Source organism: Actinia tenebrosa, unplaced genomic scaffold (genome assembly GCF_029948245.1).
Source record: "Actinia tenebrosa isolate PJP-AT-01 unplaced genomic scaffold, QUT_ActTen_1.0 PGA_scaffold17__23_contigs__length_9995812, whole genome shotgun sequence".
Taxonomy (NCBI): domain Eukaryota; kingdom Metazoa; phylum Cnidaria; class Anthozoa; order Actiniaria; family Actiniidae; genus Actinia; species Actinia tenebrosa.
The window spans coordinates 210,371-236,263 of NW_028292577.1; the positions used below are offsets into that span (position 1 = coordinate 210,371).

At 42.3% G+C, this 25,893-nt stretch overlaps 2 protein-coding genes across 3 annotated transcripts in view; both read left to right on the forward strand.

The window, feature by feature from the left end:
* The window catches only part of LOC116303425 (uncharacterized), a 30,804-nt gene extending 14,046 nt beyond the window's left edge, over positions 1-16,758 (forward strand). Inside the window, 13 exon segments of the mRNA XM_031712954.2 lie at positions 2-1,647; positions 3,196-3,796; positions 4,554-4,661; positions 4,977-5,204; positions 5,532-5,657; positions 6,206-6,400; positions 6,916-7,173; positions 7,553-8,134; positions 9,201-9,425; positions 10,228-11,760; positions 12,450-12,756; positions 13,154-13,381; positions 14,371-16,758. Of these exon segments, the coding sequence (XP_031568814.2) occupies positions 2-1,647; positions 3,196-3,796; positions 4,554-4,661; positions 4,977-5,204; positions 5,532-5,657; positions 6,206-6,400; positions 6,916-7,173; positions 7,553-8,134; positions 9,201-9,425; positions 10,228-11,760; positions 12,450-12,756; positions 13,154-13,381; positions 14,371-16,061 (7,728 nt within the window). The 3' untranslated portion in view covers positions 16,062-16,758.
* A 1,467-nt stretch (positions 16,759-18,225) lies between these two features.
* Positions 18,226-21,766, forward strand: LOC116303414 (uncharacterized). Of its 2 annotated transcripts, none has more exons than XM_031712945.2 (5): positions 18,226-18,381; positions 19,337-19,595; positions 19,677-19,698; positions 20,051-20,075; positions 20,351-21,766. In XM_031712945.2, exons 2-5 carry the CDS (start codon positions 19,349-19,351, stop codon positions 20,861-20,863), a joined length of 807 nt encoding a protein of 268 aa, XP_031568805.1. In that variant the 5' UTR covers positions 18,226-18,381; positions 19,337-19,348; the 3' UTR covers positions 20,864-21,766. The 2 variants fall into 2 exon arrangements, with proteins under 2 accessions (XP_031568805.1, XP_031568806.1); XM_031712946.2 differs by having other exon boundaries at positions 20,054-20,075.
* Positions 21,767-25,893: the final 4,127 nt, after the last annotated feature.

Consider the following 25,893-nt stretch of genomic DNA (forward strand, 5'->3'; position numbering starts at 1 on the left):
AGTTAGTACAAACAGCCCACAGATAATCCCTTTGGGAGAGACATGGTTCACTCTTACGGTTGCCACCGGTGACCATCCTCCGACGAACGCGACCATCGATGTGGACTACGAACTTAATGGGGTGGACAGGGATATCGTTTTCGGTATGAATAATACAAGTAATTTTTCAAAAACCATCACCGTACCCGGAATATACTTTGTGAATTTGACAGTGAGCAACAAAGTTAGCTCTCAGCAGCTCAATACCACTTTTGATGTTCAGAGAGAAGTCAAAGACTTCGTAGTGACGCCTGCGCATACTGATGGAGATTTAGGGTTTGGCGCACCTGGTAGAGGACCCGCAAACAACGTGTTTCCGAGGGAGTATCCAATAAGGTTCAATGCGAGCACAAGCGATGGCTCAAATGTCACTTTCTTCGTGAGTTACGGCGATGGGGCAACAAATGTCACCCAGTTTCATAACACCTCTCATTTCTACCCAACCAAAGGAACCTTCATTGTCACCGTCATTGCCAACAACTCTGTCAGCCAAATGAAATACAATACAACCATAGTTCTGATGGACAGCAATGTTAATCTCACTTTTGATAATGACAGTCCAACAATGTACACAGATTGGACAGCCATCACTATCCTTCTGGATAAAATCGGAGATAATGCTTGCTGCCTTGTGGACCTAACGAACAATACATATAGAATATACAAGGACAAGCCAAGTACAGTCTGCAGACCCGACTGGGCATCTCTGACAAAAGACCAACACGTCTTACCATCCAAACAAAACATTTCTGTCACTTTCTCCTTTAAATTTTGGCAGTTGATTTACTACTGGATCAAGACGTCTTGTCACAACACTGTTTCCTACCTTGAAGAATATAAGTGGGCCATCATTGTGCCATTGCCATGTAATTTCCCTTCAGTAGAGATTCTAGACTTGGGCAGATCGTATTCCAAACCCAGAAGGTTTTATCGCTCGGAGAGTATTAAACCATACTCGGATGCTTCCATCATCTGCTATGCGTCAAGAGAATCTCAGTTTGAATGGGAAATCAACGAGGTCGACGGCTTCAGCAATAGACGCAGGATTACTGATCTATCTCAAAACAGCACGACAAATCGTTCTATCTTAGTACTCCCTGAACGATCTCTTCCTTATGGGATCTATTTACTTCAGGTGAACGTAAGTATGGTGGGACTGCCCTTGGTCTATACGTCTCGTGCGGCATACGCAGAGATCATGCCATCGCCTTTGCAATGCTTTGTTTATGGTGGCAACGGATGGTCACAGTCTGTACACCGTGATATCATCCTCAATGGTCAATTTTCCTTCGATCCTGATGAAGAACCTTCAAACCAAACTTCAGGAATGCAATATTTCTTGTACTGCAAAAAGGAACATAGCAATTACACCTTTCCAAATAATCCCATAACAGACGTAACAGAGCTGGCCAACGGGGGTAGTGGGTGCATTAACAGAGAAGCAGGGCTTGCCTCTAATGGTTTGAGCATCAAAACCTATGATAACGGTTCTTTTAAAGTGAACGATTCGCTGCAGTTCCGACTTTATTGTCTGAAGGGCTCTCGATTGGGATTCTTTGACGCCTTTGTCAAGATGACGGAAACAGATCCACCTCATTGTGCTTTAACGTAAGTATACTGCGAGCTAATTACTGCAATTTTCATGAACATGTTAACTCTCTGTCTGCGAGTTGCACGCTGAAAATTGTTTTTTTTACTGCCGTCAATCAAACCTAATCAGTCGGTGTCTTTCATATTTTTGACTGGCGGCAGCGAAAAACCAAGTTCCAGGGTCGAGCTCGCAGATACGGAGTTCGCGTGTTTATGAAATTTGCAATAACTCGATTGATAACTTGAGTAAGACTGATGGATGGAATAGACCTCCTCGCCGCTCGGGCCTAGTGTTTTCCCATTTCAGACCACGTGTCTAGACCCTTGAGTATCGTTTCTTTGTTTAACGGTTGCGCTCGGTTACACATGAAAAGACACATGAATAGGGATACGTCTTAACAAAGAATTTTATTCTAAAGGGAATGACACGTGGTCTGATATGGGAAAACATTACGCCCGAACCGAGGTCTATTCCTTGTGCGGGTCAGGGAACTTCAAATTTTATCGATATCCTAAAACAACCTCTGAGCTGGTCGATCAAACTTAGAGCATGGTTAACTTACAGATCGAACCCTGAAACAACCTTTGGGCTGATCTAAGTCAGGGCATGACTAACTCACAGATCAAACCCTGAAACAACCTCTGGGCTGATCTAAGTCAGGGCATGACTAACTCATAGATCAAACCCTAAAACAACCTCTGGACTGATCTAAGTCAGGGCATGACTAACTCACAGATCAAACCCTAAAACAACCTCTGGACTGATCTAAGTCAGGGCATGACTAACTCACAGATCAAACCCTCAAACAACCTCTGGGCTGATCTAAGTCAGGGCATGACTAACTCACAGATCAAACCCTCAAACAACCTCCGGGCTAATCTAAGTCAGGGCATGCCTAACTCACAGATCGATACCCTCAAACAACCTCTGGGCTGATCTAAGTCAGGGCATGACTAACTCACAGATCAAACCCTGAAACACCCTCTGGGCTGATCTAAGTCAGGGCATGGCTAACTCACAGATAGAACCCTGAAACAACCTCTGGGCTGATCTAAGTCAGGGCATGGCTAACTCACAGATAGAACCCTGAAACAACCTCTGGGCTGATCTAAGTCAGGGCATGGCTAACTCACAGAGCGAGGGAGAGACCTAAACAAACTTGATCAAATGTGAAACCGAGTAACGGAATCGAACCTAAAACCACAGCTTAGCGCAGGGTTTTCAAAATATTAAAAAACGTATTTATTGCACAATAAGTCTTTAATTTTAACTTTTATCCCAAATCATTTAGCGCAATATTAGTTTTAATTTAAAAGTTTTTTAGCTTATAAAATGTTTTAAATGAAGCGATTTTTACCCACCCATGCATTCATCCTACTATCCCTTCCACCTATTGATCCTATCTACCTATTTATCTATCCGACTAATCACCCAAACACCAATCTATCCTTCTGTCATGCACGCGCATGCAGATATCCATCCAATCAATTCTCGTAATTATGTATCCAAGTTCCCATTCATCCCGTCCCCACTCATCTATTTAATAATTCCTTACCTTTCTACAGCATGGATGGTCTAACCCTCAAACGCTTGGTCATTACCTCGACTAAAATAACTATAAAAGCCATCTGCAAACTATGGGGCAATGATCCGTCCGGGTTACGCCTTTCCTGGACTCTGTATAAACAAAACAACGAAAGTAAATGGGACACTTTAGACATCCAACAATATGTCCATTCTCCTACTAACAGGAAGAATCTGGTCATACTTGCGAATGTTTTAGATGGGTGCGCATCATACATGGCAAAGCTTAGAGCTCAGACAAAGAGTGGACCTATCGGATATACCTATATCATACTTAACACCCACTGCCCACCGCGATGGGGGAATTGCAGTGTGACACCAACACGAGGAACACCTGAGACAAACTTTACTTTCATCTGTGAGAACTGGAAAGATTCCCAGAACGAAAGCTATCTTCACTATAATTACTATTACAATGTCGCACCGTATAACCTGCCTGTGTTGTTCGCCAAAACTGGGAAAGAAACTACAGGGTTGAAACAACTTCCTGCGGGACTGCAGGCTTTTGATTATGAAGTCGAGGTGAGAATTGATATCATGGATAAAGAGGGAGCGGTTACGAGACAGAATCTTCGCGTGAAGGTACGTAGAGACAATTGAACTAGAGTGAATAGACCTCTTTACCTCTGACTTATGTTTTACCCATTTCAAACCACGCGTCATTCTCTTGAGAGTAAGATTCTTTGTTTGAGTCGTATCCATATTCATATGTCTTCTCACGTGCAACCATTAAACGAAGAAATGATATTCTAGGGAACGATACGTAATCTGAAATGGGAAAACATTACGCTCAAGGAGAACAGATCTATTATATAGGTTTCAGTGAAGGTTTGATCATATACTGTTATTTGTATCGATATGAAGAGAAAGAGAGAGAGGAATAAATGACGAGAAATAAGAAAAAAAGGAAGGAAGGAAGGAAGGAAGGATGGAAGGAAGGAAGAAAGCAAGGAAGGAAGCAAGCAAGCAAGGAAGGAAGGAAGAACGAATGGGCCATGGCTATGGACGACAGGACGCACGCATATGGATGGATGGATGGATGCTGGTATAGGTAAAATGGATGGATAAAATAGGGTGGGAGTGTATTTGGATAATAGAATAGAATAGAATAAGATGGTTGGATAATAGAATGAGATGGATGGATGGATGGATGGATGGATGGATGGATGGATGGATGATGGATGATGGATGGATGGATGATGGATGATGGATGATGGATGATGGATGGATGGATGGATGATGGATGGATGGATGGATGGATGGATGGATGGATGGATGGATGGATGGATGGATGGATGGATGGGTGGATGGATAAAAATCTCATCTTTCACAAATGCAGGTTGAGCCACAAAGAGATGATTCCTCGCGGTCACCCTGCATAACGCTCAAAAGTGACATCCAGAAGAATGGATACCTGGTGCAGCTTGAAATGGAAGATAATTCGAGGGTATGTTTAACTCTATCTAAAAAAAAAAACAAAGAGAACAAGAGAAATTAAAGCGTGGCGCGAGAGACATGATGGTTGATACCACGACAATCGAAACCGAAAAAACTTATATGAGTGACCATTAAGAATGCGCGCAAATTCGGAACAAAATTCCGAGCTTCAGGCGGGATTCGAACCTGTGACCTGCTGTTTGCTAGTCAGATGTCCTAACTACTGATTTACTGGAACTCATCAAGCCAGGTCTAGATAGCATTTTAGCTTGGTCTTTTGTCTTGGTATTAAGCTTTTTTGTGTCATTTTTTTACTTTTACACAGAATCTCAACGCATGGTACTTGCAAAAGCTGTATCTTTTGAACAGTGAATCACACCGCAGACTTCCAGTCCAGAAAAACCTTACCTCTACACTACAAGAGATCCAGACCTTCCTGGACGAGCTTCCTACTCTCGATCCACCAGGTACCGCACACCCCAAAACAGCAGACGTGGAAAGCATAGAAAACGAACTGAAGTCACTGTTGAGCAAATCGCAAGAATGTTGTCAGGTTTGTATGGATGAGGGAGTTTCGCTGGTCAGCGTGCTGTACCGTGACCGTGACGGGGGTGAATTTAATGTCCCAATACGTCACGTGACATTTCCTCGCCATAATGACAACTGGTCGACTTGCCTGTAATGTTCAATAAATGTTGATACAGTCTGTATTCCAGATTCGTGACTAACTGATGTTGTGAATCCGTACCGTAACCGTGCCGCGATATTCACAGTACGAAACCTATATGCAACATGCTTCAGTATGTCACGTGACATTTTCCCGCCAAAATGACAACAGTTCAACTGACCCGTAATTTTCAATAAATTATTGATATTCCAGATTCGTGAAAGGATTGCCAAATCTCTGATCAACATCCAACTTGATTCCCTTTCAACCATTCAAATGACATCTGCCTCAATGTTTCTATTGACAAGCCAACCCGACGATCAGTGTGTTGAAGTGCAGGTACGTCTTGTATGACCTAGAAAAAAACATCGAACTTTACACGAGCCGAACCTAATTGAAACAATGGATAACAAGGCGGTCGTTTTTGATGTTATTAGGTTCGGCTCATCTAAAGTTCGATGTGTAACACGACCATAAACCAGCAAATTGACGTATTGCATGATCACGTGCCGGCGGCCATGTTGTATGGCAGAACAATAGAATTGCTTTGCTCTTGAGAATTGAATTCTTTCTCAACTCAAACGATTGTATTGTTCCTGCAATCCGACATGGTTTTCGTCGTGTGATGATACAAACGTTCTACTAATATTTGCAAGCACGGCGGCGGCCATGTTGGTGGTATTAACAATAAAATATAACGATACATTTTGTTGAATACCACCAACATGGTGACGATGATGTAACGTGCAAGCGAAGAATACAGTGTTTTTACGACAGCCATATCGTAGTGAAAAAATCTTGCTACTCGAGTGTAGAGCATTCTTATGACGTAATCTATGATCTATAAGAGTATAGACAATGCAATGCTAACTGTTTTGTGAATCCAGGTTCTTTTAGTCGTCATGCTACAAAAGATGATGAGCTTCTTCCAAGTGGAGTCAGAGTCTGCCAACTTTAACGAGCTTTCAAAAGCAATAGCTTCCTTTGCACAGGCGTCAGCAGGAATTTTGCATGGCTTTGCTACCATCATTCATAAAGCTAACTCAGGCAACACAACCGCAGACCTGAACCACGTTGCAATGGTAAGTACATTGTGGGGGAAAGGAGGATCTGACTGTTGACCAAATGGAAGATAGCAGACTGATGGATATACCGACTGACTAATTTGGTGGATGCAGGGTAGGGTGGGGGGTTGTGGGGGAGTGGGGAGGGGAAGGGTTTTGAACTAGTTAACTATTTCAATGAAAAGACTGATTTACCCATTGATTTTTGAATGGCTGACTGAGGAGTGGGTGACTAACCATTGAATGGGTGGATAACTGACTGTTTGAGTGCATGGCTAGATTATTGACCGCTGGACAACTGTCTGACTGCTTCACTTGGTGGCTAGGTGGGTGGGTGGGTGGCTGAGTGACTAACTGACTAGGTAGATGAGTCACTGTCTTGTTAAGGTACACGATTGACTGACTAACTCACTGGGTGTGTGAGTGAGTGAGTGATTGAGTAACTCACAGGGAGGGTGACTGGTCGACTGTTTATATCATTGTGAGGCGTGTTTATGGCACATTTCTAATACATAAAACATTTGTTCCATAAGGCCAAGTACTACTCTGGCGTGGTTCTAGAGCTGATCAGGAACACAACTGACACAATCCAGTGCTGCATCTCACAGAACGAATTCCCAACACGAATATTCAGCCCAGAAATTAACTACACCATCAGCAAAAACACCCTTGATTCTTTAGACGGCTTGCTTCTCTATTCTGGCAGCGGCCAAGTTGCTATTCCTGAAGGTTTTGCCAGTACAGTCGTTGGAGGAAACTTGAATGACACGACTCGGGTCGTCACTTCAAAAGTAAGTCTAAAATTACCACATTAACGAGGGTTAACCATGGGGGTTCTGCATTGGGTACCTGTGTCCACTATTCCCAATTGCAGTTCTTTCGTAACCTGCATATGTTTTTTTGAAGAGGCGAGAGAGGGATAATTTTGATACATGAGGGTCCTGGGGTACCTGTGACCACCAGTCCCATTGGCAATAGACCCCTTGCAGCACTTTGGAATGCAGCTCAATAACAATAGGTTTCCAATTCTTATGAGATTGAAATTCCTTGTTTTGTCCTCCAAATTGAGCTCCTCTGACGCCACATGCAAGGTGTCTATTCTCTCGTAACGTAAGGGGTTTTGTAAGCTGGGTCACTACCTAACGCTTAATATTTCACCTTTTTTTCCAGTCCATAGTGTTTCTGGAAAACCCTTTCACTGGTGACAACTCTTCCAGTAACGTACACAGTTATGTCAGTGATTTCAAACTAGGAAACGACACAGGTTCCATTGTGATTGGAAACCTGACCAAACCACTTGAACTGTGGATACAAAAGAAGGGTTCGCGTACCAACTGTCATCAGGGTACACTCAGGTATCACGAGACACATTACATCCAGTTCACAGTAGCCAGGAATGAGAGTTCAATCAACATTGATGTGTTAGACTTACTAAACTTGGTAGACAGACCAGAATTTGCGGTCTCGCTTAAGAGAAACGTTAGGCCAAATGGAGATGATGAATGGCAAAGCTTGCCAACCGTAGACAACCAAGGAAGGAACAGCAATTCTCTGTTATTTTCGAGCAACCGATGGAATAACAGTGCTGCAGGGGACTACTACGTGGCCGTGAAATACAACAGAACACTGGCAAACAGAGAAATATCTGAGGAGAATGGCAACAATGCGCTGAACTATTCGTTGTGTGCTTTTACATCGGAGTGTATTTATTGGGATAAAGGTGTGGAGAAATGGACGGGCGAAGGATGCAAGGTAAGGGTCGTATTTCTCTCTCAGTTACGTAGTTCAAAAGGCACAGCAAGTATGAATTGATATGGGTGAGTATGAGGAGGGAAAGAAATATCCCCTATTTTGCGGCAATCCCTTGCGCGCCTACCTTCCCGAAAAACGCAGTTCACGTGTTAACATTCTTCTTTTTATAATATATGACATATGATATGATGATGATGATGATAATGATGACGTCCACGATGATCATGACGACAATGATGGTGACGATAACGATGGAGTTGATAATGATGTTGATGATGATGTTGATGATGATGAGACGATGTTGATGAGACGATGTTGATGATGACGATGTTGATGATGATGATGACGATGATGATGCCGTTGCCGACAACGATGATGATGCCGTTGCCGACAACGATGATGATGATTAAGATAATGATTAAGATGATGATAACGGTGTTGATGATGACGACGACGACGATGATGATGATGACGATGTTGATGATGATGATGACGATGATGATGATGACGATGTTGATGATGACGATGTTGATGATGACGATGTTGATGATGACGATGTTGATGATGATGATGACGATGATGATGATGACGATGGTGATGATGACGATGTTGATGATGACGATGTTGATGATGACGATGTTGATGATGACGATGTTGATGATGACGATGTTGATGATGATGATGCCGTTGCCGACAACGACGATGATGATTAAGATAATGATTAAGATGATGATAACGGTGTTGATGATGACGATGTTGATGATGACGATGTTGATGATGACGATGTTGATGATGATGATGACGATGATGATGATGACGATGTTGATGATGACGATGTTGATGATGACGATATTGATGATGACGATGTTGATGATGATGATGACGATGATGATGATGATGCCGTTGCCGACAACGATGATGATGATTAAGATAATGATTAAGATGATGATAACGGTGTTGATGATGACGACGACGACGATGATGATGATGACGATAATAGATCATAATTATAAATGGCACTAATATCTCGAGCATAACTTCACCAGTTCGTTCCTTTGTCCTGCAGGTTGGTCCCGACTCAAACCTTACTCACACCCAGTGTCTCTGCACCCACGCCACGTCCTTCGCCAGTGACTTCGTCGTGCCGCCCAACAAGATCGACTGGAGTAAAATATCACTGGATGAACTTTTTAAGAACTTCCTGGTGACAGCCATACTCTTGACAGCTATTGGTTTATATTTCCTGCTCTTGATTCCAGCCAGGAGACAAGACCTCAAGGACTTGGAAAAGGTACGAAAATATTTTGGTGTCTTTAGATACAAAAGGCAAGCGCAGATTTGTGGGTTTTAGAGAAATGTCCAGTTACTTGAGAAATGCCTCACTCGGCTGATCCTCCTTCTTGAAAGCGTAGAAAAAAAAGTGCAGGCAAATAAACGTCTAATGCATTTACCACTCCTGGGTGGACATTGCCTAACAGGTTTTGCATCCCAATCGATAAGGCAGCCAATAGATCGAATTAGAATTTAGAAGTTGATTTTTTAGGAGGGAAAAACCTTCGAAGCAAAGGAGAGAACCAACAAACAACTCTACTCACATACAACACCGAGGCTCGAACCCGGGTCGCATTGGTGAGAGTTGATGAGCGCACGCCACCCGCGCTTCCCAGAGTACACTGCTTAACCCCCCACCCAGGAATTGAAGGGAATAAAGTTCACTGTAACATCTGACTCTCTTGTCAAAAACACGGGTTGTGAAAATAAAAGAAAACTTTTTATCGAGTTCGACAGTGGCGCAGCTCAACGGGGTCGAACTGAAAGCAATGTGAAGGCGCCTCTGTCAGCCGCTATTCAGTCCATGTATGACCCCGGAGCACAACTTCAACCAGCTGATATAGCTAGGTTTGATTTGAAAGGAGGCAGGAAAACCTTCGGAGTCAGAAAGAAAACCAGCCAATTCAGCTGACATGGGGGCGACTGGGCACCTGTGAGAGTAAATGGCTGATGATTCAGTAGATATATGTTGCCTTCCCAATTGCTTAATTTTAAGGTGAAAAGACTAAAAACCCAGTACATATTTACCTTGTCTCTATTAGATTGGTGTCATCCCGATTCCATCCAATGACCCGCGGGATACTTACGGGTATGAGGTTTGCTTATACACGGGATTCCAGGCGGGAATGGGAACGACCGCTCAAGTGACAATCATCATGTCAGGATCAAAGGAACAGACTCAGCCAAGGATCCTTACAGACACTGTTGGCACGAGACCAAAGTTTTATCGAGGTGCAGTTGACAGCTTTCTTGTGACAACTCCATATGATCTTGGTGAACTTGGATCCATAAAGATTTGGCACGACCATGGCGGGAATAATCCGTCTTGGTTTCTGTCGCGTCTGTACATCCGGGACCTACAGACTGACAAAAAGACGTGGTACATATGCAACCGCTGGTTTGCTGTTGAGGAAGACGATGGAAAAATCGAAAGAGTCTTGAACACCGCTACAAATAAAGAACTCACAAGCTTCAACCTTCTCTTTTCCACAGAAGCAAGGAAGAATTTTTCGGATAGCCATTTGTGGTTTTCAGTCTACAACCGGCCGCCTCAGAGCACGTTCACTAGGGTACAGCGCATGACATGTTGTCTTTGTATTCTTCTAAGCACTATGCTCGCTAACGCCATGTTCTATCAGACTGGCGAGGAGACACCCAACGCTGAAGTTAAAATAGGACCGATTAGATTATCGACGAAGCAGATCTCGATCGCCATAACGAGCAGCTTAGTGGTCTTACCCATGAACATGCTGATTATGAATTTATTCCGAAAATCTCGTCCAAAGAATCCACCATCAGAGAACAGAATTAATAAGTTCTACGTCGGAGAAAATGCGGGGGCGAAAGAGGACAAAGATCAGAATTTGGAGGAGGAGGGAGCGCAGGAGAAGGATGAAGAAGCGATGGAAGACGATGATTATGTGATATCGATGGATGAGGAGAAATCCGAGAAAACGAAAGACAAGCAGAAAGAGGAGAAAAAGAAGGAGAAGAAAGCAAAAAAGGAAAAAGAACCATTCATGCTTCCCTATTGGGTGATTTACATTGCTTACGTTCTCGCCTTCCTGACATGCGCAGTATCATCTTTATTCACGATCTTCTATTCTCTGACGTTCGGGAAGGAAAAGTCTGAAGGCTGGATCAGCGCTATGATGATCTCCTTTTGGCAAGACGTTTTAATATCTCAGCCAATCAAAGTCCTTGCCATAGCGATGATCTTGGCGCTCATAATCAAAGACCCTGAGAAAATTGACGACGGTACTAACCGGTCAGCGGAGTTAGGACACGACGAGGAATGGATCCACAGGGATCCCGACAGTAACGAGAAGCTACGTCTTGGTAACTTCATTCCGAAGCCACCAGGAGAAGACATGCTGTACGAGCCGAGACAAAGACTACTGAAACAGAAGGAGATGAAAGCGATAATCAAGGAAATACTCGTGTATTTTATCTACATCATGGTCTTGTGTATCGTCGCAAATGGTAGTACAGATCCACAGGCCTTCCATATATCGAAATTCACTACCGAGGTCTTTGCTGGCAGCTCGTATGCAGGATCAAGTCCATTGGATCAGGTAAGTGATGGTCTCGATTGATGACGCTCTGATTTGTTGCGGACCCTACCATAGAACTTTTCTGAGTTCGATAATAGGACGTTTGCATGATGGCGTCATTTGACTCCCACCACTATAACGCTTCGAGAATTTTTTTCTCATTTAAATTTGTATTCCCTCATAAGAATAGTAAGACAATTGGTGCTAATTAAGTGAACAAAAGAAAGTGTGCAAGGGAGTCTGGTAGTAGAGGTCAATGACGCCATCATGCAAACGTCTATTATAATGCATGGTTGTCTGGGTAGGGTACGAACAATACTATAATAGGAAATGGCAAATGAAATGTTTGTACCTAAATTAAACCGCTATGCGCTATGTTACAACATGATGCATTGTGGTCTAGATTGGGTACAAGCAACACCATACAAGAAATGGTGAAAACAAGATGTTTGTACCCAAGCTAGACCACAATGCACCATGTTAACTATCTCAGAAAACGTCTGTGAAGACATCGCTGAGCACCGTTATCTCGAGGACGTACTTATCGTCTTTGTAAATCTAACAAAAATAGTACTGTTGATATAGTACGCCTCCTTAGATTCAATCCCACAATTCGATACGGGAAGAACCCAATACCAGTCTCATTTGAAATGTCGGCAAGGCGAGTTAATATTATTTGTTATTAAAGTATTCACCTTCCATTACCTCAGGTCAGTGAGCCTGTCAACTATTGGGCCTGGCTCCACCAAACTGTCATCCCTTCCCTCAAGCCAAATTACTGGTATGGACCATACGTAGAAGAGAGAGAAGAACAGCTGTGGACTGAAGAAAGCATCAAACGGACCAGTAGACGAGGATGGAACGTGAAGATCCATAAACGAACCTCGGGTGGTGCCGGATCCGGGTCTTACTTTGATAACTCTACTGTACATAAGTTCCCTAAAGACGCTATCGCGGATAGTGGAACAGCTTATGTTATTGGAACAGCTCGACTGCGCCTTCTTAAAGTCAAGCCAGGTGAGAAACACCATGAGTGTCGGATAGATAGATTTAAAAATAGCTGACTCTTTGGTTGAATAATTATACGCTTGGGCTTCATGTGATGACGTCATACATTTGTGTCGGGGTTTCTTATCTTTTCTTGGGCTACCTGTGGTGACTCTGAATTTAGTCTGCAGCTTATCCACCCTGCTTTTACACTAAGGGGTTTGCAAGCATACCTTGGAGGTTCTCGAGTTGATAGCCATGTTGATGGTATTCGGGATACGGACGAGGAATCCTTTGTTAAATACCACCAACATGGCGGCAATGATGTGTGAATGACGGTCACCGTCTTCATTCCAGTACTGGCAAAGAAAAGACTGTACGTACTTTCCACTTCTATCACATGTACTTACGTAAATGTTATTCATAGGGAACTGCGTGATCCACCCGGTCCTAGAGAAGCACGTATATAGTTGCTCTGCTAAATACTCATGGGAGAAAGAAGATGAAAGCCCTTACCTTCCTGGATGGGTGGCGGTCAACGAGACGATGCAAGAGGAACTGAAGAAAGACAAGAAGTCCCCCTGGGTCTGGCGGAGTGCATGGGATCTCAAAGGAACCCCTTATTGGGGTATATTCAACACTTACTGGGGTGGGGGTAAGTATCATTTTTGTCACCATGATCATTATTTAACGAAGTTGTAAAGTAACGTAGCTGAAATCAGCCATGGCTCAAGAATTCGCATCGGGTATTTTTTTCGGGTTCTCCGATCAGCTGACATCAACATATGTATATTCAATAAAACAAATTTCGTATGAGTGTGAGAAGCTCACAGTACAGACGAGTGACGCTACCGTATCCAAGAGTGGCTGAGCGATGACCTTGCGCCCTGTGATTGGCTCTAATGATGTTGTCAATTCCATACCGTGACCGTGCCGTGTCATATTAGTTTCACATTAATGCAAAACATCGATGCACAACTTCAATGCACATGATGCTACTGCATTACCTAACCAATGCTACTGCATTACCTAGCATTGCCTAACCAATGCTACTGCATTATCTAATGCTACTGCATTACCTAACCAATGCTACTGCATTACCTAACCAATGCTACTGCATTGCCTAACAAATGCTACTGCATTGCCTAACTAATGCTACTGCATTACCTAAACAATGCTACTGCATTACCTAATGCTACTGCATTTACCTAACCAATGCTATTGCATTACCTAATGCTAGTGCATTACCTAACCAATGCTACTGCATTACCTAATGCTACTGCATTTACCTAACAAATGCTATTGCATTACCTAACAAATGCTACTGCATTACCTAACCAATGCTACTGCATTACCTAACCAATGCTACTGCATTACCTAATGCTACTGCATTTACCTAACAAATGCTATTGTATTACCTAACAAATGCTACTGCATTACCTAACCAATGCTACTGCATTACCTAATGCTACTGCATTACCTAACCAATGCTACTGCATTACCTAACCAATGCTACTGCATTACCTAACCAATGCTACTGCATTACCTAACCAATGCTACTGCATTACCTAACCAATGCTACTGCATTACCTAACCAACGCTACAGCATTACCTAACCAATGCTAATACTCTGGTCATTTTCAGGTTACGTGGCCAATGTGAATCCAAACAGGTTGGAAACCATCAAGTCCATGCAGAAGCTTGAGCTTGAGATCTGGATTGATCGCTATACAAGGGCAATCTTTACCGAGTTCTCACTCTACAACGCATATTCTAATTTCTTTTGCGTTGTGACGATGCTGACTGAAATCATCCCTACAGGGGGATATTACCATTACGTACAATTCAGACCCATCCGTCTATATCGCTATACAGGACCCGAGCAGCTGACCATAATGGCGTTTGAAATCATCTATTTCGCCTTTCTATTCATGTTCACATACAGCGAAATCAAAGAACTCTACAGACGCAGGAAAAAGTATTTCGAGGATCCTTGGAACTACTTGGAGTTTTTAGTCATTGGAATGTCATTCTCAGCGGTTGGACTTTATTTCGCTCGATTCGTATTCGGAAAATTTGCCGTGAAATCAATGAAAGAAAACCCTAATGATTTCATCAGTTTTACGTATCTTTTGCTACTGGAGGAGTACCAGGTGGCTACGCTTGGATTTGCTGTGTTTTTCGCTATCTTGAAGTCTCTTCGCCTTCTGAGGTTCAACCGACGCATGTCACTTTTAACCGAGACAGTCAAGGCCTGTGGTAAACCGTTATTCTCCTTCTTTATCATGTTCATGGTCATCTTCCTTGCTTACGTCCAGTTTGCCATCATCGTTTTTGGACCTCATGATGAAAACTACAGCTCATTCACCACGTGTGTCAGTACCATGATGTCCTTGACCTTAGGAGGATTTGACTTTGACGCACTTATGGCCAACAACCGTATTTTTGGACCAATCTTCTTCTTCACTTATATGATATATGTCTTCATGATTCTAGTCAACGTCTTCTTGTCCATCATTAATGATACCCTAGCCGAGGTCAAGAGCGATGTCGATTTACAGCCCAATGACTTTGAGATAGTGGACTTTGTGATGCACCAAATTAAGATGATAGCTGGCTGGAGAGTTGGTCCAGCCATTACGCCCCTCTATAAACCAACCAAGACAAAGTTTGTACAAGAAGTGGACGCCATCGAGTCGCTCGCCGAAAACATCGAGTACGCCTTGAGCAACACGATTGTCGAGGATGAACGACAAAACAACTGGTTGAAACCGGAAAACATGACGAGAAAGAAGCTTGTTCTGCTCAATGCAGTGCTGCACATCGAGGAGGATTACAGCGAGGACGACCTGTCGAATCTGATTCCATTAATGGAAGAATTCCTTATCAGACATACCGACAAGGAGGTAGCGAGGATCATTCTCGGTGAATCATCTGAATGTGGCGACACAAACATTTCGTTGAAATGGGAGGGGGAAGGAAATAGTTGCCATGACTACGAGCAACTCAATAACCCCGCAGGCTCAAACAAAAGCTGTAACTATGCTCATCTCTATGACAACGTTGGTGATCGCTCAACACTGTCCACCAAGTCGGCTGAAGAAGACAATGAATCTGATTTAGACTACGAGGTGATGGATGCTAACTCCACAACACAGGAAGACCACGGCCAAGACGACCTGTCGGAAACGAACTCAGCCTTAAGTGAAGCTGATACGCATGCGCAAGGAAGCAAAGAGAAAGACGACAGCCAATCAATGGGCACCTGTGTGAGTGACATCAGCATTGAATCGGGAAATCCCCGACATCTCACTGCTGTCAAAAATACTCAATGAAGAACAACCTTCAGAGTTGGACGAATAATTAATCACTGACAAGAAAAAAATCTGGGAATACGATAATATTTTTTTGGGGGAAATAAGGAGGGCCTCTCCAACAAAGAACTAATGCTTGACTTTTTAAAAACCGAAAACTAAATATGAGATGCACTGAATCTAGTTTCAAGTAGACTATAGAGCCTTAAATTGACGGCGAATATTGCTGTAAACGCATTAAAAACCAGCTAGGTTATCTGCACCTAAATACTAAAAACAACATTGGCATTTATACAATAACGGATTCACTGCCTACAATACGTAGAATAAGTCGTTCTTGCGGTTCTAACTTGTTTTTTTACGACCATGCACAACAAAAAGAGGCGACAAAAGACGACAGACAAACAATGGTAGCTAAAGTAATTCTATTCGTGAATCGATCGTTTCTTCCTCAGGTTTCATTCTCAAATCTTTCTTGATCGTGCCTTTATGTTTGTATCTGGTTTGTATCCATCCATCTCACTCGGATTATATTCGTGCTTCACTCGCGAGGTGCTCGGGCTTCTTTCGTATTGCATTCACTCATATAAACATAAGCCATTTGAACAATGAACTGACTAAACTGTAGATATCGCTGCATGTTCCATATATAGATGTCAGTCAGACACAATACGTTAATTTAAGGAATGATTCTTAGCATGAATAAAATATAAGTCACACAAAAGTGTCAGTAGTGGTAAATATATCGATGGCTTCCAATCATTCCCAAGGAATTCAAGAGACAAAAACATGGCGGCGACACTAGGGAAAAACGTTTGCGCATGCGTGCACTTCAGCACGTTTTCTAAGAATTTTAAAGAGTTGAGTGAGAAAATAAATGTTTGTTTTCTCCAAGTATACAAAAAAGTTCGAGAGTATACTTTGTCAGACCAAGATACTGTATTAACAAACACAATATGAAAGAATTAGACCTAAGTTTCAAGCATGGACACTAAGTTTTGGCATTTTATGAAGTCCAATTTATCAGTCATGTTTGAAAGTCAAATTTTCTTGTGTTTTGACTAATTTGAATACGGATTCAGAGCATGCGCAGACGTTTTTCACTCGTGTCCATGGCGGCCATGTTGGTATCCTTTACAAAGGAAGCTAATGAGAAGTCTTTAATACCACCAACATGGCGGCGATGATGTACATTTGATGGAAAGATTACACTAACGCTATAAAAATGTTAAGTATCGCAACACGTGGTCAGCGGTGAACCTCCAATTTGGTCACGTGACACCTGTCAGTCGTCATCATTCCTAATACCAATGACGCCATTCTTTAAAATAGATTTACGTATACAAAACGTTGCGCATCAAAAAGACAAAAAAAGTTTTTTATGCCATAGGAAATGATCTTGAGTTTTGAAGAGTCTTGCTGAACAGTAACTTAAGATTCCTTCTCAAAAAGCGAAACAAAAGTTAGTACTTCCGGTGCGATAGTAAGAATTAATGCGGTCGCAGGAAAACAAAGTCCGTGACCAAACAATGCAGTTTTCCTTCTAGAGGGAAAATTTAGTTATCGAAGAAAGGTGAATATGCTTCTAATCTTAATCGAATTGATGGATTGCAAGCATGCATTCCCAAGAGAGTCAAAAGACAAAAACATGGCGGCCATTGTGGTGCCGTTAACAATGGATGCTAATGAGGAATTTTTTGTTAAATGGCACCAACGTGGCCGCGATGACTAACGTACAATCGAAGAATAGTAGTCGTGTCGTATTCAAAATATAGAAAAGGGTCCACAGTAATTGGCTACGCGATATTGTGCTTCCAAACCGTTTCACTGACTTTGTGACGGTGAAACAAATAAAATAAAATTAGTCGGTAACATATGATTGAGGCCTGCTATGGTATAGTTTTCACTACAGAAATGAGAGACTCATGGTTGAAATTATAGGTACGATAATAGAAGGCTTTTCCACAACTTCGCCAAATATAGGGAAGGAGAGTGTTTTTTAAATATAAAAAACAAATATAAATATAATTCTCAGAACGTAGAGAGAGAGGGAGAATATAATATCCAATGTTTTTGGATTGCCCAATCACCACATTTTTTCTGAATAATTCCTTTGTCAAACCGCCTTTCAAAGAGTGGTCGACTCGTTTCAGAGATCGAACCATCGATGACGATGCATCAGATCTTCATACTGGTATTTTGTCCTTTGGTTTGCAGCAAGTGGACTAAAAACTCTCTTTACTTACACTGATATAATGGCATAGTTGATAATAACAGTCACTATACGAAGGCATTACAGATTCCTCAAGTTCCTGTTAAGATCTTCCTCGTCTTGACTAAGGTAAGTCTCGCTAGTACAACTGGCTACGATTTGCTTGCTCATTTAAGAATGGATTTTCATGTTGATAATAAATAACAAAGTTATGGACCATGGTTGAACTGCTCGGCAAAAATGCATGATAAGTGGCAAATGTTTCCTCTACTATACGGATTCAGTTCTAGTCCTGGACTCTTTATGAATAACTAGCCCTTCTCTAACCGGGCTGCTTGTGATGAATGAACTCTGAAAAAATAGATCGTAATTTCTGGGTATGTTAAACAACAGAGGATGAGCAGTGGATGTTAATTTTCACAACCGTTTTTGCTATCTAGGCGAAGGCTGTTTAGTTGTAACGTGTTCCCTACACAGATGTCCCGAGTATACGCAGTTTTGGCGTCAGTAATGTAAAGTAATGTTGTAGAGATGTATATTTATTATATTCTTCGTAGTTTCGATTTTTCGTTTCTTCATTCAGTTCTACTTTCGAAAACGAATATTTCGTCAAGGGCGGATCCAGGGGGAGGGTCGGGGGGGGGGGGGGGGGGTCGAGACCCCCCTGTCATTCCTGAGGTCAAATGGGCTTCTTGTGGTAAAAATGCGACTGGGATTCCTTTGCCCACAAAATTTACCCCTGAGACCCCCCTTCATAAAAACCCTGGATCCGCCCTTGTTTCGTCCATAATCTTAGTAATACCTTGGAATCAATCAGCTAAATGAATCTCTGATGCATCTCACGAATCTCATTGCCAGCATTCAGTGAAGTTAAAAACACTGGCCGTCGAGTGCTATCAACCAGAAAGTATAGAATATTCTATTGCTTGGAATCAATCAGCTGAATGAAATATATTAGTCTTCAGTGGTCGAAAGGCAAACACTATCCGTCATGTGCTACCATCATCATTGAAATTAGATGGTAAATATTCCAAACAAGAAAGGAAATGACATCTATTGATAATAACATTTTTTTCTCCGACAGGTACACGTTACCATGAGTAACAACACTACTACAGAACACTACGACTACCCTACTACAGCACCAGTACCAGTAAATAATGGAACGCTGCCTACCAACAGCACTATTAAGACTTATCTACAAACTGGTTCACTTATGAATAAATATGCTTGTAGTTGTTCAATAGAGGTGTGCGCAAAAGAGCACTTTGGCCTAATCGTTTCCGTGTGTGCTTTAAACCTGTTTTTCTTGATCATCGTGACCCTTTGCATTTGCACTAAGCGTAAGTATGACTGTCTCTTACACGCCTGTCTGTGCTGTGTATTTAAGTCGTTTAACTTGGAGTTTTTGCTTCTGATTTCAGGGAACTGCAGTAAAAAGTCAAGGTATACATTCATTCATTTTTCCCTCTGAACAGTAATTCGTATCTGCCGAATATGTTCCCAGCCGCCTAACAAAACGTCTCCATGACAACGTGCAAATTAAACTGGTACAACGATTGCCACAAACAGTCACGTTAAACGCTCAACCTGAATCCGCTGTAATTTGTATTCATTTTGACTTGGTTTTTTATTTTTTTTCCTTTTTTTCATATACTAAGGCGATATGATTTGCGAATGCGATGCTCATCTTGCGCGACATCAGGTTGAGTAGTTGCTTAAGCAGGCAATGTTTGCACGACGTTAAATGATTTTACCAAGTGATCGAGTCAACATTGAATTTATTTTTCATTTTCAGCAGACACGACATAGAAGCCAAAAAGGTGAGTGTTCTTCAGTCCTTTCTAAGTAAGGGTTAGGGTTAGAATAGGTTAGAATACCTGAGACAAAAGCGGCTCATCTTGAAAAACTTCATTTCATGCTGAGTAAATGAGACTCAAACAATCCATGCATGCTTTGCGATTGCATCTTGGGTCCAGTCCCCCAACTTCTTCTATCACCAGAAAATTCATTCTCTTAGGAATTTCCATAAAACATCTAAAAAGATGAAACTGAAATATTTGACCGGAGAATGAATATGGTTGATTCGTTCTTCTAGATGACCACACTTGAAAGGACAACCGCAGAACAGAGTGACAACCAAAGCCCCACCGCCATCACTCCAATAGCAGCGCCCCCACGAAAACCCTTACCTCTTCCACCATCTTCATCTCGACAACCCTCAACCGCTTATACCGAGCATCCGACCCACTTAGAGATAATATCCGACAATAGCTTCCATTACCAAGAACAAAATATTGATGACGATTCGCAGGATATAAAGACACCAGGCTTTAGGCGTGCGTTGATTCCACCACCCCAACGACGGCACAGGCTACCCAATGCACCACAACCATCATCAAGTATGGAGACGAATTATTATGAAGTATCATCGTATCTTAGACCTCAGGAAGGATTAGTGGTACAAGGTACAAGTCCATACGCAGAGCTAACGTACCAGAGAAGGGAATCGCGTGCAGATTCAACGACAAAAAATAAGGGATATCTCGGGTTGAATTCTTTGACGAGAATACGTGCGAAAATGAAAAAAAATCGTACCAGTAACGAATGATAAACGCATTTCAATAGGACGTTTGCCATGATGGGGTTAATGACCTCTACTACCAGACTCCCTTGCACGCTTTCTTTTGTTCAGTTAATTAGCGCTTATTGTCTCACTATTCTCATGAGGAAATACAAATTTGAATAAGAAAGAAAATTCGCGAAGCATTATGGTAGTGGGAGTCAAATGACGCCATCATGCAAACGTCCTATGAACGTTGTCAGTTGGCGGATCTGAAATGGGCGATCTGAGACAAAACAGAGCGTTTGTTCTTTCAGGCCTCATATTCCAATCTACGTCGTTTGACTGTAAACTGATATATTCAAGTTTGAAGCGTGTTACTTCCCCTCAGATTTCAGATCCGCCAACCCACAACGTTTATTGAAATAGGTGTATACACTCAATATATCACTTGGGAACGGGCTGGGGGAGACAATCGACTAAAATCACCGAACCAGAAAAAAAATTATGCCACAGTTCTATATCGGACATATCGCCAACTGCTCTTGTTAAGTTTACATTGGTTTATTGCCGTATGTATTTTATAGATTATTATAGATTATTAACATTTAAAAATATTTATATTTTTGACGCTGTTGCAGGTGATGTTCACTCAGACGTACGCCAAAGATCACATGACCGTTTCCCGCCATATTTGATGCGTAACGTTTATTCCGAATTCTAAAACCATTCGCGTTTCAAAAAGGGCGGGAAATGGTCATGTGACAAAATGATATAATTATACATATGTACGTCGCGCATGTTCATAGCACGAACCTTTCAGTAATGTATATATATTATCAAGCGCAAATATTTTCCCAGTAGGTCTTTGCGCGCCGAGCTCACCACAGGTATCCCAAAAATGAAATTAGTAATTGAGTGATTACCAAATTATTGATATTACAATATAAATTATATTTCACAAACTCCGTTCGAAATATATGAGAAAACAATAGGTAGAATCCTGCCATTTGTGCTTCGGACCACATTTTAACGCACTCCACTCCCCTAGAGTTTAAATATTGATGACGTAATCCCAGAATCCCGTGCTGCACTAAGTGCGAAGTCACATAGTACTTTTCATCTTTTTCTGCTGTGCTTCGGACGTACGATAAGGTAAGTGGTTACTAACCGTGTTTTTATCCTCTATTTTATACCTTTTAGCCTACTCCTATACCCAGAATCATAAATAATCCCATTCGGGATACAATTGCTTGTAATATTTTGAATTTTTAGCTCTAGTAGCTACAATGTCTTCTCGTAAACGATCTAAACATTCTTCCCGCCACACGGACAGTTCGTCCGAATCAACAAGCTCTAGGCATAGCAAACGACAAAAAACATCCCAAGTGGACCAAAAGGATATAAATTCAGTCTTCTCAACACTGAAAGAAATCCAAGAAGCGATTTCAAAGACGAATAACCGTATCTCAACTCTCGAAGTTAACATGGAATCTTTCCCGCCAAAACACACCGAGATAGATTACAATGATCTGCTCTCAGTCCAAACAGAAGACATAGACCTGGACTACGATCTCCCAGAATATCAAGAAGGGACACAGTCCCCACCAAGCTCGGCTATTAAGCCACCAAACTCGGCTATTAAGCCACCAAACTCGGCTATTAAGCCACCAAACTCGGCTATTAAGCCACCAAACTCGGCTAATAAGCCACCAAGCTCGGCTGTCAAGCCACCAAACTCGGATGATAGACCACCAATCTTGACTGATAAGCTACTCAATCCAGGCTCCGAGTCTCCAAGAACTGAAACTGCTTCAACAAACGGCGAAAATACGCTAATAGATGATGAAATGTATGACCCTGGGGCCACACCATCCTACTGGGAACCAACCAAGGGGCTATCAACCTTCCTAGATATGCACTTTAGGAAGAAATTAAGCCATGACCAGGTGTCAGACATTCTTGAAAATTTCAGTGTTCCCTCACTTGATTGCCTAAGGGCACCCACTCTAGATACCTCAGTTGTAAATCCAATAAACAATCCACAAATAAAAAGATTTGTCCAGAATCGTGATAAAGACCTATGTTTGGCTCAAAAAGCTTTGCTAAACACCACAGGTCCACTTTGTTGCTTACACGATGCCCTATCAACGGGGAAAGAAGTGTCACCTAATCAGGTTAAGAACATTTTAGAACAAGCCTTACGCTTACTAGGCTCTTCAAATTATCTCCTTTCAACTGTTCGCAGGAAAAGGGTCCTAGCGACTATTAGCAACAACAAAAATAAATAAATAAATAATTAATTAATTAATTAAAAAAAAAATTAATTAACCTGGCAGATGAACCTTTGCCTAATGCCAAAACTATGTTTTTCGGTGAAGATTTTCCCACCTTAGCCTCTAAACAGGCAGAACTTAGTAGGGGTCTAGCCAAAAATCTCTCAGTCCCCACTAAAAACCAACAAGCAAATCGTAAACCAAATTACATTCAAAGGTCCAAGCACTCCAACCAGTCGCGCGGTTTTTCCAAATACCAAAGTAACCGCTCAAACAACTACCGGTCCTTTCGCCCCTCAAAGGGGACAAATCGGGAATCAACAGATTCCTAAACAAATGGAGGGAAATAACCTCAGACCAAGAAATCCTAGACATTGTTACAGGGTATCAATTTCCCTTTTGTTGTGTTCCAGTTCAAAGAATTCCAGTTGTGACAAATTCAACAAAACAAACAAAACCGTTATTAGACGCAGAGATTCAAAGACTCCTGAATATGGGGCAATCTATGTGGACCCCTCCCCAAACGAACCAGGCTTTTACAGCCGCTTGTTCTTGGTGCCCAAAAAAGGAGGATCCTTCAGACCAGTCATAGATCTGAGTCATCTCAATCATTTCATACAGAACTCCCACTTTCAAATGGAAAACATATCGTGCTTAAAAACCATCCTAAGGAAGGGGGACTTTATGAAGTCTATAGATCTGAAGGACGTGTACCTATCAATAAAATTCACAAATCTCAAAAATACCTGAGATTTTTGTGGGAAAACAAATGCTACGCATTCGAAGGTCTCCCCTTTGGTCTAAATACAGCACCAAGAATATTTACAAAACTGACCAAACCGGTCGTCTCGTTTCTTCGAAAAGAGGTGTACGCATGTTAGCTTGACGATTTTCTTTTGTTGGGGTCCACGATGACAGAGTCCGAGACCAACACATCAATGGCATTGAAACTGCTTCAAGACCTAGGTTTCACTATCAATTGGGAAAAGTCCCAGCTGAAACCAAGCCAATCCATTACCTTCCTAGGGTTTATAGTAAATTCAGAGACACTAACTCTGAGCCTACCAGAGGAAAAGTCCAGAAAGTTCTGGACAAATGCCAGAACGCCCTGACCAACCCAACTATGCTGGCACAGGACGTAGCAAGCCTACTCGGCTCTCTGGAATCAATTCGTCTGGCAATACATCAGGCCCCCTTACACTTCCGACGTTTACAGATTCAACTTATAAAGCACCTTCGAATCAACGAACACAACTACGAGACACAAATCACCCTAAACCACCATGCCCAAGAGGAGCTCAGGTGGTGGATAGCAAATATAAGAAAGGTAAACGGAAGTCCAATCAACCCTCCGACCTCAGACCTAGTCATAACAACAGACAGCTCCAAGAAGGGCCTGGGGGCAGTTTGTGAGGGCACCACCACAAACGGTCGGTGGTCCAGCGAGGAGAAAAAGCTGCACATCAATTATTTAGAACTGAATGCAGCATTCCTTGCCTTAAAAGCGTTTATGAAGAACCAACATCACAAGGCTGTTTGCTTGAGAATGGACAACTCTACATCAGTTGCCCACATAAACAACAAGGGAGGAACCCGGTCGAACATACTTGTCTCCCTGACGCTGGAAATATGGGAGTGGTGCCTACAAAGGAAAATCCTGATAAGCGCACAACATCTCCAAGGAATCAAGAGAGTTTCACGATTCCAGCGAATGGAAAATAAGCTTCCAAGTCATTCAGCCTTTTCCTCAAAGATTGCAACGTCGACCTATTTGCCACACTACTGACAACCCAGCTGCCACAAATTGTGAGCTGGAGGCTCGACCCAGAAGCCCTTTACACGGACTCCATGACATTAGACTGGGGACCCCTAAAGGGATATGCATTTCCACCATTCAACATGATCCCTTCAGTCCTTCGCAAGGTATCTCTAGACAGAGCAGACCTCACACTTGTAGCCCCAATCTGGCAAACCCAGACTTGGCGGCCGATACTGCTCCGACTTCTCATCAAGAATCCAATAATACTTCCCAATACGAGGAACTTACTGAAAGACCCAGCCTCAATCGAAAGGGTCCACTCATTGTTTCCGAGACTACACCTAGCCGTCTTTCACATATCAGGGAAAACTTACAAACAGAAGGCCTTCCTGAAAACCTTACCAAGATACTATTGTCAGCCACTCGACCCTCCACACATAAGGCGTATGGGTCCGCATGGCGGCATTGGAGCAGCTGGTGTCATAAATCAAAGATTAATCCTGTTTCAGCAAAATTAAACCAAATTCTGGAGTTTCGGTCAGAGTAACAATGGAGTTGCTTACAGAACCGTTAATGTTGTTCGTTCAGCTATATTGTCTAGCCACAATAAGATTGACGGTTACCCAGTTGGGCAGCACCCACTGGTAACACAACTGTTAAAGGGTATGGGGGTGAATATCCGACCCCCCAAACCAAGATACAATCACACATGGGATGTCACAAGAGTAACAAAATACTTGTCATCCATGGAAAGTTCCAGAAAATTGTCATTAAAGCTATTATCACTCAAACTTGCCATGTTATTTGCACTCTCATGCCCAGAACGAGTCTCTTCCCTGTCTAAATTCGACTTGCGATACTGCCAAGTAATTCCAGAAGGCATCTCATTCACCATGACTTCCCGAGAAGTCGAGGATCTCTTGAGGACATGGCCAAAGCCTTCTTTGCAAAATTTCATTCAGACAGCAAGCTCTGCCCAGTTAACACTTTTCAATGTTACTTGAAAGCCACTAGAAAGGTTAGACTACTGATTCCCTCTTTAA

Coding starts and splice junctions, on each gene's coding strand:
- LOC116303414 (XM_031712945.2), top strand. CDS start 19,349: ATGAGTAACAACACTACTACAGAACACTACGACTACCCTACTACAGCA. Junction 19,596..19,676: donor CCTTTGCATTTGCACTAAGC/GTAAGTATGACT, acceptor TTCTGATTTCAG/GGAACTGCAGTAAAAAGTCA. Junction 19,699..20,050: donor AACTGCAGTAAAAAGTCAAG/GTATACATTCAT, acceptor TTTCATTTTCAG/CAGACACGACATAGAAGCCA.